The sequence below is a fragment of the Ailuropoda melanoleuca genome, chromosome 1 (assembly GCF_002007445.2).
Source record: "Ailuropoda melanoleuca isolate Jingjing chromosome 1, ASM200744v2, whole genome shotgun sequence".
Classification (NCBI taxonomy): Eukaryota; Metazoa; Chordata; class Mammalia; order Carnivora; family Ursidae; genus Ailuropoda; species Ailuropoda melanoleuca.
Genome location: NC_048218.1, coordinates 13,162,550 through 13,177,155, shown reverse-complemented (window position 1 = coordinate 13,177,155; position 14,606 = coordinate 13,162,550). Strand labels below are relative to the sequence as shown.

At 41.1% G+C, this 14,606-nt stretch overlaps 1 protein-coding gene across 1 annotated transcript; it reads right to left on the bottom strand.

Annotated features, from left to right (window-relative positions):
* Positions 1 to 12,990: 12,990 nt before the first annotated feature.
* LOC100470813 (keratin-associated protein 11-1) lies at positions 12,991 to 13,876 on the bottom strand. The gene has a single exon (XM_002929324.3). The coding sequence runs from the start codon at positions 13,839 to 13,841 to the stop codon at positions 13,383 to 13,385; it is 459 nt and encodes a 152-aa protein (XP_002929370.1). The 5' UTR covers positions 13,842 to 13,876; the 3' UTR covers positions 12,991 to 13,382.
* Between the last annotated feature and the right edge of the window lie 730 nt (positions 13,877 to 14,606).

Here is a 14,606-nt window from a genome sequence, read left to right as displayed (position 1 = left end):
TGTTTAGCCAGAGGGTTTGTAAAGTTAAAAGTTATATGTTTATGCACACTTGGAAAAGCTCTTGGAAATGTATTAGTAGAAATATAATGTTAGCTAAGTAAATCCGGAAGATTCTCTCTCCATCATTCAGCAAGACCTAAGGAAAGAGACAAGAGGAAGAAGCTGCTGTGAATTTTCATTCTCGTGAGTGAAGGAAATGTTAACTTCTGATGAAGTGCAGGAAAGGCAACATTCCATATTGAACTTACCATAATGAGAAAAACCACATGGTTCTCCTGAGCCTTGTTGCCTAGCTCACTCTACTTTGGGAAAGTGAGTGCAAAAAAAGTTGGGGACAGGTTTGCAATGTAGCAAAGGGTGAGATCATGAACCTATTACAAATAAAAAGGATTGTGCTGCATCAGCAAGTTCTAGAATTTTGGAATACTACATGTAAATAAACAAAATAATCATGAACGACGTTGCCCCCTTCTCTACCTGGTATCAGCTTTGTATGGAAAAACCCAGATGAGCTTTGTAAATCGGCTTGGGCTATGAATAATTTGGTAGCTTGTTGCCATAGATGTACTCTGTGGTCTTTAATGCCACCAAAGAGCCCACCAAAGGGACGAGGACAGACAGAAGGGAGAGGCTCTAGCCACCATTGTAATGGGTTTGAGCTCACAATGAGTATCGCATGAATCCCTGGTGTGTTGAGCTAAAGCAGTCTATGCTATCTCAATAAAAGGTCAATGTCAAGGTTGGGCTCTTCTTCTCTACCTAGCTCAGAGATACTTTTGTGAGTGTAGTAGCATGAGTTTTCCTAATACTAGTATAATAACAATCTATTTTTTTCTAAACTGCTGAGCCATAATGCTTTGAATGGTTTATATTTTACAATTAAATATAGTTCCACTTTACCAATTATGTGTTAAAATGAGAAAATTTCTTTCCAGTTTTTAAGGCTGTAAAAAGCACTTACATAATTCAACTTTTTTCATAGACAGTTAAATGTGCTACTTCTTTATATGGGGTGTAGTCATGGTTGAAAAACAATTAAGTTCGATGAACCAAACACCAAACTCTTTGTAAATAGTTCTCACGATTTGCCCATTTAATTGGCTCATCATCAGTGATTTCCTCTCAGCTATTTCAAGATTCCATATGAAGTATATGCGAGCCAAAAAAATCAGATTAGAATGATCGAAGAAGATGTAGTGGCTTGAATAGTGGCCCCAAAATTATATGTCCAAGTCCTGACCCCCAATACTCATCAATGTGGCCTTATGTGGATTTAGGGTTTTTGAAGATGTAATTAAGTTAAGGATCTTGAGATGAGATCATCTTAGATTTAAGGTGGACCCTAACTCCAAAACTACTATCCTCATAGAGGCAGCAAAGGAGAGGACACAGAAACACAGAAAAAGCCCAAGTGAGATGGAAACAGAGACTGGAGATGTTTCTACAGCCTAAGGAATTGCAGGCGCCACCAGAGGCTAAAGACAGGCTAGGGAAGATTCTTCCCTAGAGCCTTCCAAGGGAGCATGACCCTGAAGCACCTTGACTTTGGACTTGTGGCCTCCACAGTTGTGAGGGTGTAGCAATTTGTTTCATCCAGGGTGTAACAATTTGTTTCAGAAGCCATAGGAAATTTATACAGAAGGCATCATGGAGATATAACGACACTTTAAAGGATGAGAGAATAGTCAGTAGGAAAAAGGAAAGGAAATAGCAGAGATGTTTAGCTATGAAAGCCCAGGGCATTCTAGTTTGAATTAATTGCCCTATTCATACAAGTAAATGGTCAATATATAATGGAAAGGTAATGGTGGTCTGGTAAGGCATTGACTGCCAGCCTAAGAAATGTAGATTTTGTGGAGCAAAAGGAGTAGTTCATATGTATGTTTTGATTCAAAGTTTATAAAGACCCTTCACATTGCATTTAAATTCTACAGGAAACTTATTAATTAGGCAGCAAGGGTATTATTATATGAATTTTATAGGTAGAAATAGTTTTGTCTCTAGAGGTTGAGAAACTTGCTCAAGGTTACAAAGCTCAGGAGTAGCTCTCAAAAAGAACTTTTTCGGGGCGCCTGGGTGGCACAGCGGTTAAGCGTCTGCCTTCGGCTCAGGGCGTGATCCCGGCGTTATGGGATCGAGCCCCACATCAGGCTCCTTCGCTATGAGCCTGCTTCTTCCTCTCCCACTCCCCCTGCTTGTGTTCCCTCTCTCACTGGCTGTCTCTATCTCTGTCAAATAAATAAATAAAATCTTTAAAAAAAAAAAAAAAAACTTTTTCACTCAAAGTTCAACGTCCTATCCATTACACCTTGATGATTTTAATAAATTATTAGGAGCTAATAAAGTTTGATTATGAGATCACAACAGTGCAGTAAGAAAATTAATTTGGATAAGAGGTTATAATTAGGGAAACTTATTAGCTAGCTATTATAATGGCCAGGTAATGAGATAATAAGGGGCCTAAGTCAAGGTGGTGTTAATGCCAATACATAAGTGCTCATGAGGGAAATGTTGAGAAAGAGCCAGCATATTTTAAATGGTGCGGCTCCTGTCTTCCCAAATTTTGTCATATTCTCTTAAATCCTTTTCCCATTTTAAATTTTATATAAACATTATTTGCATTCTTTTCTGCTGAAATATAGCATGTTTCTTCCTGTTTATCCATTTAGTGTGATCTTCCAGGCAATTTGGTACACATTTTTTTCCTCCAAAAGGATTAGCAACAGCTCTTAACCTCACTTTAGCATCAGGTAGGATTTAGCCTATGTGACATCTAACAAAAGATCCGAAGATTAAAACTGGTTGAACACACACACGTGCGCAAATGTATATGGGTCAATCACCTAAACATATTGTACCTATATGAGCAAAAAACCTTCCTTGATAACACATACCACACATACTGAAAGAGACGGAAAGAAACCATTACTGGTCTGGCAGAGTGAGAGAGAGTAAGCAAAATTGAACCCTGAAATTTGAAAAACCTACTTTTTTATACAGTAATTATTTAAAGTACTGATATTGGATACATCTTGAAAACTCAAAAAAAATGATAACTAACATAGAAAGCCACATTTTAACAAAAATCATCCATGTCCAATTGAGTATAAACACTGTAACGTATGGCTTTACGGGGTGTGTTTAACAGGACCCTGGTCCTTCCACATATTCTGGGGGAAAACTGTTTGGGATGCATTCCAAGTTATATTCCACTCTTAGAGAGTCACCGTGTATATTAGCACATTAAAAGCTCAGGTAATATCTACAGTAAAGAAACCAGCTTAACTTTCATTCATCCAGCATTTTTCAAATTTATTTCACTTTATATATGCTTCCCAATTACAGCACTTACTTCATGTTAGTTGGTTATTTATATCTGCTTCCTCACTCTATTTGAATCTTCATAAGCGAGAAAGACTGTCAACATACTATCATATATTCAAAAATATTAGCTGGATGAATGAATGATTAACTGAACAATTGCTTTAAACTATAAAGTCATTCTAGTGTCCCCTGATTTTAAATGTGTAAATGATACCTCAGAGTTACTGGAAGCTCTCTGTTCAATCTGTCTCCGAGGCCACCTTCTATCTCAGGGAAATATGCAAAGTTAGGAGATAAAATGAGAAAATAAAGCCATCAAATAGGAAATAAAAGAAGGAAAGGAGTAGGCAGAGAATCTAATCATAATTCTAAACCATCAATTTTCCCCTCGACCTTGAAGAGACCAGTCAGCAGCTTTGAAAAATCACTCACTTGATAGACTCTACACAGAAATAAGTTCTCTGAAGAAAAAGAATCAGGGAACTATTCTAAAATGCCAATGGGGCGCCTGGGTGGCTTAGTCGTTAAGCGTCTGCATTCAGCTCAGGTCCTGATGCCAGGTTCTTGGGATCGAGCACCACATCAGGCTCCCTGCTCAGAGGGAAGCCTGCTTCTCCCTCTCCCACTCCCCCTGCTTGTGTTCCTTCTCTTGCTGTGTCTCTCTCTGTCCAATAAATAAATAAAATCTTTTAAAAATAAAATAAAATAAAATAAAATAAAATGCCAAAGGTTTGGGATTGTTTGGCAATGGGTTTATCTGGCATTCGAATGTCACATCTCACTTTGAAAAGCCCAAAACTACCCATCAAAATATTACACAGCTCGGTCAGCACTATTCATTCATAAATGCAGTTTGCCTCTCCAATTACCATTGCACCAGAGATATAGGCAGCCTCGAATAACTTCACTGAGAGCCATTCATATAGAACATGGTCTACGCCTGTGGAGCAGCCTTCGTGTTGAATCCCAGAAGAATGTGCTCCACCAGCCTGTCTCTGACCCTTCATATTACGCGGGGTAGAGGATGGCACAATTGAATGATCCATCAGACTTATGCTGTACTGGCTCCTCTCCAGGTCATCCGGATATTTCTATTTTTCTCCTGAAGATTTGTGTAACTGTCCTGGTCTTCTCACCCTAATCTTACATCACAGAAAGAGTGGAATGCATCTTGCAGGCTGGCTTCTCTGAGCCACCCAGTGTTGCTCTTCACCAGCGTTTTCCAAGATATCATTCACAAAATGATAGTCCCACCAGATGTTCTGAGATAAAAGGGTTTCATTACAACAAACAAACAAGGGACACCTGGGTGGTTCAGTCAGTTAATGACCTTCAGCTCAGGTCATGATCCTGGGGCCCTGGGATTGAGCCCCCATGTCAGGCTCTGCACTGAGTGGGGAATCTCCTTCTCTCTCTGTCCCCCCAACCCTGCTCATGCTCCCTCTCCTTCCCTTTCTCTATCTAATAAATAAATAAAATCATTTTTAAAAATGAAAGAAATGAAGAAAAAAAGAAAGAAAAGAAAAAAAAAGATAGATTAGGTAGATGATAGATAGATAGACAGATGATATTAAAACTCTGAAAGGAATGAGGAAATAAATCATATAAAATTAATTGGATCTGAATTTCTCAAACACTTGCCCTACAGAACTCCTTTTTTCCATTCCAAAATTAATGCAATATCAAACCAGACTTCTACTGAATTTTACAGGTAAAATATAGGATCTCAGTTATATTTGAATTTCAGATAAGCAACAAAATATTAGTGTAACTGTGTCCCAATACTTGTCCCCAATGGGGCACGACAATACTAAAAAAATTATCTTAAAAAGACTAAGGCTAGCTGTACAGCTAGACCGGTAGAGGATGAAGAGTGTAGGGAAGCCGTCCTGCATCGGTAAGGAGAACAATCTACAACAGAATCTTCAGCTAGACCAGCTTGCCGCTGGTCAGCTTGATGCCAGTTTAGCCTTACTGCACCGTCCTATGTCCCTGAGGACTACTGAGTGCCGTATCAAGCAAGACAGGCCAGACATGAGGAGGAGTCGGTCAGCCTCTGTGGTTGGATAGCTGGCTAAGTCCTCTAAGGGAGGAGGGTTCGCTAAGTGTACCGTGCCATCAGATGTGGATGCCACATCTAGGGTTGCGTTTACCAAATAAAAATATACAACTCCTGGGGCACCTGGGCGGCTCGGTCGATTGAGAGGCCTACTCTTGATTTTAGCTCAGATCATGATCTCAGGGTGGTGGGATTGAGCCCCGTGTCGGGCTCTACACTCAACTGGGAGTTTTCTTGAGATTCTCTCTCCCTCAGCGCCCCCTCCATCCACACACTCTATAAATAAATACATACATAAAATCTTATATATATATATGAGATATATATATCTCATATATAACATATATATATATATAAAATCATATATATATATATAACTCCCAAGTACATTTGAATTTCAGATAAACTACAGGTGTATGAGGCCCTTATTGAAGAATATAGAATCTAACAGTGGTGACGTAGCACGTCACTCCTGGATAGACCATTTGTGGGATAACTCATCAAGAAAGGAGAATGAATAAGGGGCCACAAAATCTTCATATTTATAAAAAAAAACACTCAATCAGAAGCCACTTAGTGGGTCTACTACTATGTTTATTGCACAAGCAAGTCCTTCCCTTTCTATTTCCTAAATAAGGGAGTTGTATGTGATTCTGGCAGTCTCTTCCAGCACTGACATCCTTCAGAAGATAGTTACACAACCAAAACAGGGGCCAGAATGGAGGGCTAGATAATTTCAGGTGATGTTATGTAGTCTATACTAACTAGAGTGAAATAGAACATTGTTTCATTTACAGAACTGTTGCCTGGTCAATTCCCATTTTATTTCAAGTTAGAAATATCTCAATTATTCCCAGTCATTGTAGTCATTACCAGAATTAGGTCCTTTTAAATGAGCACTAATTGTTTACATCTCAATGTTTGCCTAGAAGCATTTTCCTTGGATTTAAAAAATAATGTCTCCTATGATTTTTGGTGTTATTGTAAATGGGATGGATTCCCTAATTTCTCTTTCTTCAGTCTCATTATTCATGTATAGAAATGCAACTGGGGGCGCCGGTGGCACAGCGGTTAAGCGTCTGCCTCCGGCTCAGGGCGTGATCCCGGTGTTACGGGATCGAGCCCCACGTCAGGCTCCTCTGCTATGAGCCTGCTTCTTCCTCTCCCTCTCCCCCTGCTTGTGTTCCCTCTCTTGCTGGCTGTCTCTATCTCTGTCAAATAAATAAAAAATCTTTAAAAAAAAAAAAAAGAAATGCAACTGATTTCTGAGCATTGATTTTGTATCCCGCCACATTACTGAATTGCTTTATAACTTCTAGTAGTTTGGGGGTGGAGTCCTTTGGGTTTTCCATATAGAGTATCATGTCATCTGCAAAGAGAGACAGTTTGACTTCTTCTTTGCCGATTTGGATACCTTTTATCCCTTTTTGTTGTCTGATTGCTGTTGCAAGGACTTCTAGTACTATGTTGAATAATAATGGCAAGAGTGGACATCCTTGTCATGTTCCTGATCTTAAGGGAAAGGCTTCCAGCTTTTCCCCATTGAGAATAATATTCGCTGTAGGCTTTTCATAGATGGCTGTTATGAAATTGAGGGATGTGCCCTCTATCCCTACACTCNGAAGTGTTTTAATCAGGAAAGGATGATGTATTTTGTCAAAAGCTTTTTCTGGACGGGACTGGAGGAGATAATGCTAAGCAAAATAAGTCAAGCAGAGAAGGACAATTATCATATGGTTTCACTCATTTATGGAACATAAGAAATAGCAGGGATATCAGTAGGAGAAGAAAGGGGGGGTAAACAGAAGGGGGAACGAACCATGAAAGACTATGGACTCTGGGAGGGCTTCAGAGGGGAGGGAGGTGGGAGAATGGGATAGGCTGGTGATGGGTATTAAGGAGGGCACATATTGCATGGGGCACTGGGTGTTATATGCAAGTAATGAATCATGGAACTTTACATCAAAAACTAGGAAGTACTGTATGGTGACTAACATAAAATAAATAAATAAATAAATAAATAAATAAATAAATAAATGTGATAATAAAAAAATAAAAATAAAAAATAATGCCTCCTAGAAAGACAGATCCTTAAATGCTACAAGCAACCCCTGAATATATTAGATTAGTGCTCAAACCCAGCCCTTTCTGTAAAGGGATATTTTCCTAAAGCAGATCTCCTTTGATAAACTGGTGGAAATAGAAGTCTAATTCAGACTCATTCACCAGCTTCTGGGTACCCACTATGAGTCAGAATTTCACATGACACTCTTCATTCTTACAACCTCATGATGAAGTGTTGCAGACACAGGCTCTCTGTTCACCAAACCCATTTTCTCTTCTTTCTTCACCCACATCTGGACCGTATGAACAAATTCCTTGTGCTTAAATGTGGTCATATGATGGGAACTTACCAATGGAGTGTGAGCAGAGGGCATTCTCCAGGCTGGCTTGTAAAAAGTACATCATATATATGATGAACTACGTTAATCGTGTTCTCCAAAGAGACAGAACTCTCTCTATATATTTACTAAATTCATCATCGTTCTCCAGAGAAACAGAATCAATAGGAAAGGGATAGAGATACATATATATTAAAAAATTTTATTTATTTAAGTATTTTTATATGTATATATAAATATATTATTCTTATATACAGAGTCTTTTTATATATATTATTCTTTATATATCAGAAATATATAAATAAATATATAAATATAAATATGTGTGTGTGTATATGTATATTCCTATTGGTTCTGTTTTTTTTGGAGAGCCACAAGTATAGTACATCAAACTCTTAATTAGACTTTCAAGTAAAGAAATGAATAAGAACCTTTATAAACATTATGATAACATTATATGATAACATATAACAAATATTATATTCTTCTTATGCTTTACTGAGCATTTATCTTCTGGGAATTATGAATGTTAGGCCAGCAAGTCTATACAGGATTCATTAGGCAATAATCATGTTTTGGTATTTTTGAGTAGGAAAATGACATTTTCAGAGTTGTGCCTTGATAGTGTTATGAGTTGATTTGTGCCTCTGAACATTTCTATATTGAAGTCCTCACCTCCAGTACCTCACAATGTGACTTCGTTTGGAAATAGAATCATTGCAGAGATAATTAGTTAAGATGAGGTCATACTTGAGTAGGGTGGGCCCCTAGTTCAGCATAACTGGTGTCCAAATCAAAAGGGGAAATTTGGAGACAGCCTGCACACATGCACACACAGGGAGAATGTCATGTGAAGAAGACAGATATCAGGGTGTTTCTAAAAGCCCGGGAACACCAAAGATTGCCAGCAAACCGCCAGATGCTCAGAGAGAGGAATGGAAAAGATTCTCCCTCACAGCCTCAGTAGGAACAAACCCTGCTGACATGTGACCTCAGACTCCTGGTCTCCAGACTGTGAGACAATCAATCTCTGTCGTTCAAGATCCCCAGTTTGTGATATTTTGTTTTGGCCGCCCTGGCGAGCTAATACAGACAGATTTGATAGCGCCGTCCAGAAAGGACACAGAAATTCTAGAATTACTTAAGAGCTGATTGCACTACTGCAGTGTGAGGCATGACTGCCCACGGCAGGCTGGGATAGAGGAAATGCTAAGAAAAATACAAAGAACTGTTATATCTGCAAGGAATTAAATGTGTGAAGTTAGGGGAAAGAGAAGTAAGACACGGTGACGGGATTTCCATCCCAGGTGACTTGGAAGAGAGTGGCAGCATTAACCAGGAGGCAAGAATCAACATAATGAGAAGTTTTTGTTAAAGAACATTTCATTTGTGTGATATGTCTTCTCTGCTGTGATGCAATTGATATGTTCCCAAGAAGATTGGTATTAAAATATTTAATGGACAGAAAGGTGGTTTAGGGGAGCCAGACTTTCAGATGCAAGCTGATAAAGTCACTTTTCCTGAAGGAATAAACTGTTTTATGCTAGGAAGTCTGTGGTTATGAGACAGACACACCTCTAAAAAAATCCTACCCTGACCACACTCAGTTCTTGCTCAAGATGATCACCTGCCCTTCTCACGGGCACTAGAACTACCAGTAGCACAATTCTTACACAGTGTTGTCCTTTTTATCATCCATTTCCATAATAAAGCACATAATAACATCCATAAAGCCTTCGTATTGGCTTATAATAGCTCTTTGCCTGTGCTAATGGGAGCTAGTTCCTGATCACAATTGTTACGTAATCTGAAGCATGCAATACAAATCATATCCCTAATTAGTAAGTTACATTATGAGCAATTTGAGTTTTGAAAACTTCTCTGAATTTTATTATTAGACATATTTCTGGAAATGCCTAGCAGGCAGATAAATGTAGGAAACTAGAGCGTATAAAAGAAGCTGGAGCTAGGGACCCTAATAAATAAGGATCTTCGCCCCAAGACAGCTTCAGATATGAAGGCATTTATAAATTCCTCAGTGGAAATTATAGTTTCCAAAAAATATAAAGAGACCAAGTAGATATTTGCCAAGGCTAAGGTCAAGTTGCAGAGCTTACCTTCTCTGAAGCCAGAGTGCCCTTTCAGAAGGCACCGGTCTGGGTCTGCTCCCCAATTTGTCAACCATTCATTCTTGCCATTCGACCGATTGCCAGCACATTCCCTTGACTTTTACAAGCTTTATGTCTCCTAGATTTAAAGCCAAATATTGCAGAAGTTGGTTGTAATTTCAGCTTTTATCATAGTTGTAATATAAATAAGTATGATATATGAAAAACCCTACCCTTTTCAGAGAACGGATGTGATGCAGCACCTTGGTAAGCGCTCCTAAGCGTTTGTAGGGGAAGATACAGAAGAAAATACAAAAGCGTTACAGAAATGACTCTAATTAACTAAGCTATGAGCTTCATGAGGGCAGGATTCATGGTGGTTTTGTTCACTGCCACATAACCGGCACCTAGCACAGAAGCTGGAACATTAGAGGTCTGGTATTTGAGGAAAGAAGGGAAGGAGTGAGGGACGAAGGGAGGGAGGGAAGGAGAGGTTTGGTTCTGAACCGAATATGATAATGTTCCAGAGACAATGGCCCAGGAATTGTCTAAATTCAATTTTAAGTTGTTTCCCTCACTAGAATATAGATATCATCTAGGTCCCAAACTTTCTCTAAAGTCTCACAGACACACAGATGCCTTATGTAAGTGGGTTTTGTGGACTCCAAGGGAAGGATATGGTGCAAAGATGCCTGAATCATCACAGTTCTGAACAGAAACAGACTGTGGAACAGGAAGAAGATCCATAAAATGAACTCATTCTTCTAAAGTACAAGTTCAGAGGCCGAGAGATGGGGAAAGAAAACAGTAAGGCACCTCCTCCCTGCCTCTCGACTCAGACCCCTCAGAGATGCTAGGAGTAGCCGAGACTTCTGCTGAAGAGGGAAAGGAGTTGAGAACGCCAGGTTCACTTTTTTTTTTTTTTTAAGATTTTATTTACTTATTTGAGAGAGAGAGAACATGGGCAGGAAGAGGGGCAGGGGACAAACAGCTCCCCATTATGCAGGGAGCCCAACATGGGGTTCAATCCCAAGACCCCGAGACCATGACCTGAGCCAAAGGCAGACGCCTAACCGACTGAGTCACCCAGATGCTCCAAGAACACAGGTTCACCTTACTATCAAACAGCAGGACGCCTCAGCTGATACCTGGGAGACACACGTCACCTCAGGTCATTCCTGCAAACAGGGGCATGAGATGATAGCATGATGTCCATTTGACCGATGGGCTAAGATTTAGGCAGCTTCACAAACCTGCAGTCAAGTGGCAGAACCATGACTAACCAGAGGCCCTCGAACCACTTCCCCACAGCTCTGGGATACTACCTACTTACAAGACCCTTCTCTAGGCCCCAGACCAAGAAGAGAAAGAAATCATTGCCCTATCTTTTAAAAGACGGTACTCAAAGGCGAACATGAAAACTTTACCATTTATTGTGAAATAAAGCAAAGAATGGAAAGACCTTTCCAAGTTCAAGTACAAATAGGGTAATCCCCCATCAGAAATAAAGGCAAGGAAGGATCTCGGCAGGATAGCTACGTCATCCTTAGATATTCACACCATCGCAATGAAGAGCCCAAGCAAAAGTTTGTTCATAGCAGCCCGTAAAACCTGTTATTGTAAATTACTAATATATGAATCTATTAAGATGATTAACCATCTAAATAAAACAGAAAAGGAAGACATCTCCACCCTCATAACCTTTTATTGAAATCAAGAAGCTAAAGAATGAAAAACAAAAAAAATTAAATAATGTTTCAACCTCTGAAAAACTTTGAATTTTCCAGATCATATGTGAAAAGACTGAGATACGCAATCCATGAGAGTCGTGGAAACAACAGCTTTGAAGGAGCCACGGAGGGCTCCCCGGTGACTTCTGTTGTAGAATAAACCAGAACAGATCTGAAACCCAGAGTTTTGCTTTTAAAGACCATGGGTCTGGGAACAATATGTAAGAAAAACCATGTCTTACTTGAGATATTTCCGCTGAGTCATTCATCCTAACATGTCTTCGATTAGAGGGATCCTGAATTCTAGGAGTAGAGGGAGCAGTAGGAAAAATTTGAAAATATGCCATCTATCCGGAAATCGTCTATACCTCTCTGAAAAACCATTAGTGAAGTAAGAAAACCATTTTGCTGACAAGAGAAGTTGCCAGAGTCTACACCAGTACTGAGCTCCCCAGTTAGGAGAAAAGGCACCCCTTGCTCATGGCGCACCCCTCGTATGCCTCCATTCTCTGTAAAAAATCTTCCTCTTCTGTTTCTCCCAGAGCCACTCTGAAAAGGAAATGCAGACATGTGTTTCTGGACGTCACAGAGGATAAGGAAGGACAAAAGCAAACCAACGGCAGCCAGCTCTCACTTAAAAAAAAAAAAGCAAAAGGAGTTAGTGTGTGTGACCACCAGTCCAGATGGTTTGTGTTATCAGGACATGGGTTCCAGGGGACAACAAGCATGAAGTAAGGCTCTTGTTAAAATAAACTACCATGTGTTTGTGAAGTTTGCTTTTAAGTCTCTCCTGCCCGGATTTACTGAAACCTGGAGCTTTGATTTTCTCTGAGCATTTGGCCGGGGGGGGTGCGTGGGGGGATCTAGCAAACTTCTGCAGCCAGTGAGGGGAATAAAAAGCTGGAGCCACCCTTTGATGCCCTGAATCTCAGGCCTTGGAAACCAACTTCCCCACCCTTCCTCCTTTTCCTCCATCCCGTCTGATCACGGAGGGATCTTCTGTGAAGTTTTCCCCTGCAGTCGTCCGGTAAAGTGAGGCTCTGAGATTCTAACTGACTCTGCTGTCTCCTTCACTGTAGGATTCCCCAAACTCCTTGGTTTCCCGAGTAGCTTTTCTTTTTCCTACATGGAAATTATTCTGTGCACCCGTACAAACTGGAGTAAATATAGAGGACCGTCACTCTATATGACTACGTGTCCAAAGACTCTCTAACCTAGTACAATATCAGATAGTCCCTTGCTTGTCATGAAACACAATGACTGGACCCGTACTCTACGCTCAGAGAAGAATGTCAGGCTCTGATCAGCGAGGATGACTCAGAGATAGCAAAACCCCTTGCAAATAAAGAACTCTATTGAGACAGACATTTGCAATGCCAAGTAAGCAGGTTTATTGAGAAAATACAGAGCGAGACAAGTTCCCTTCCTCAGAGGCACAAAAGCAGAAGCCCGAAGACACAGCAGCAAGGTCAAAACATGTCAAAACCACCAGAGACTGGGGGATGGGAAGTAAAGTTTCTGGAAACATCCAGAAGAATATGCGCCACCAGTGATCAACCCTTAAAATAAGCTTGGTGCTAGCCAGAAAAATCATCGCTTGCCAAAGGCAGCTTATTCAGAGCTGGCAGCCAAGCAGTCAGGCAGTCAGCGCAGTGGTCAGCAGTGAAGAGTTGTTCGGGGATGGGCAGCATGCTAGACGAGCCTGGAAACACGGCTGGCAGGTCCTGGAGTCTTGATTCGCTCACTGGCTTCTACACACTTAGCAAGTTCTTCGACAGCTGGACACGCAGGACCGCTGGTACGTCCTGGAGACCCCGCAGGCTGGTTGGCAGACAGTGGAGATGACTCCCACTGGTTGGCACCCACTAGAGATGCCACCCAGGGGCTGACAGCCACTGGAGACAAAGGTGAGTGGCCGGCTGTAGGTGGTTGAGCAGGGATTGGAGACACAGGTGGTTTGCCGAGAGCAGGTCACCTGTCCAGGGCTGGAGACGCAGGAATTTGACTGGTAACAGGTGGGCTGGCAAGCAGTGGACTCACAGGTGGACCCCTGACAGTGGTCCAGGAGCCAGGAGCCAGTTTGGAAGGAACTGGGCAAATAGATGCCACTCAGGCAGTCGGCATCCTGGGAAGCTGTGGTGGCTGCAGCCACAGGGACAGTGCAGTATCCTCCAATCGGCCTGGAAGAGCAGGTCCTTGTGGAACAGTTGTAGGACATGGTGCCAGACAGAGAGCAGTGGGTCACTTGCTGAAGCTAGCTCCTGAATTGTGACTGTCCCTTCAGGTTCCTGAGCTTTTATAGCTCCCTGCTGGTGGGTGGGGCTCCCGCCCTGGTCAGCCTGGCTTCTTTGGCTCAGCCCAGCGTGCCTTAGAACATCCTGTGAATCTCCAGGTTAATTGTCTCTTGAGAAGCCTTCATCCTCATAAACACAGTTTAGTAGTTTGGTAACTAAATCATAAGGCTTCTGTACTGTACTTAGTCCCAGGATTAAGAAGGTTACTTGACAGCTTCAAAGCTCTCGGTCATCCCAGCCCACATGTTGTCCCTCATTCATCTTGCTTGGATACAGCGAGTGTCGATCTGATGGTAACACCAAACATGCCACCATCCTGCCATCACACACTCTCTCCCTTCTGACCAGGACTCATTACAAACCCACACTCTGTTTGGTTTGTTGTTGGCGCTTAATATGTTTTAAGCATAACTTAATCAGCCACTCTTCCATAGCTAACGGGGCTTCTCATGGACAAGGAACCTCCTTAAATATGCTTCAGGATAACAAGGACAACACCTGTCCAGAAACAGGACACAGGGACTTATATTTAGGGTATGAGCTGGCTCAGAAAATTAATCAAGTGACCAGAGCAAGACACAGTCAGGAAAGGTAGAGGGCAGTGGGACTCACCCTTATGTTCAAGCAGCAAAACAAATTAGAAGCTAATGTAGTGGGACTGTGTTTGTAGCCAAGTCCCTTTCTAAATA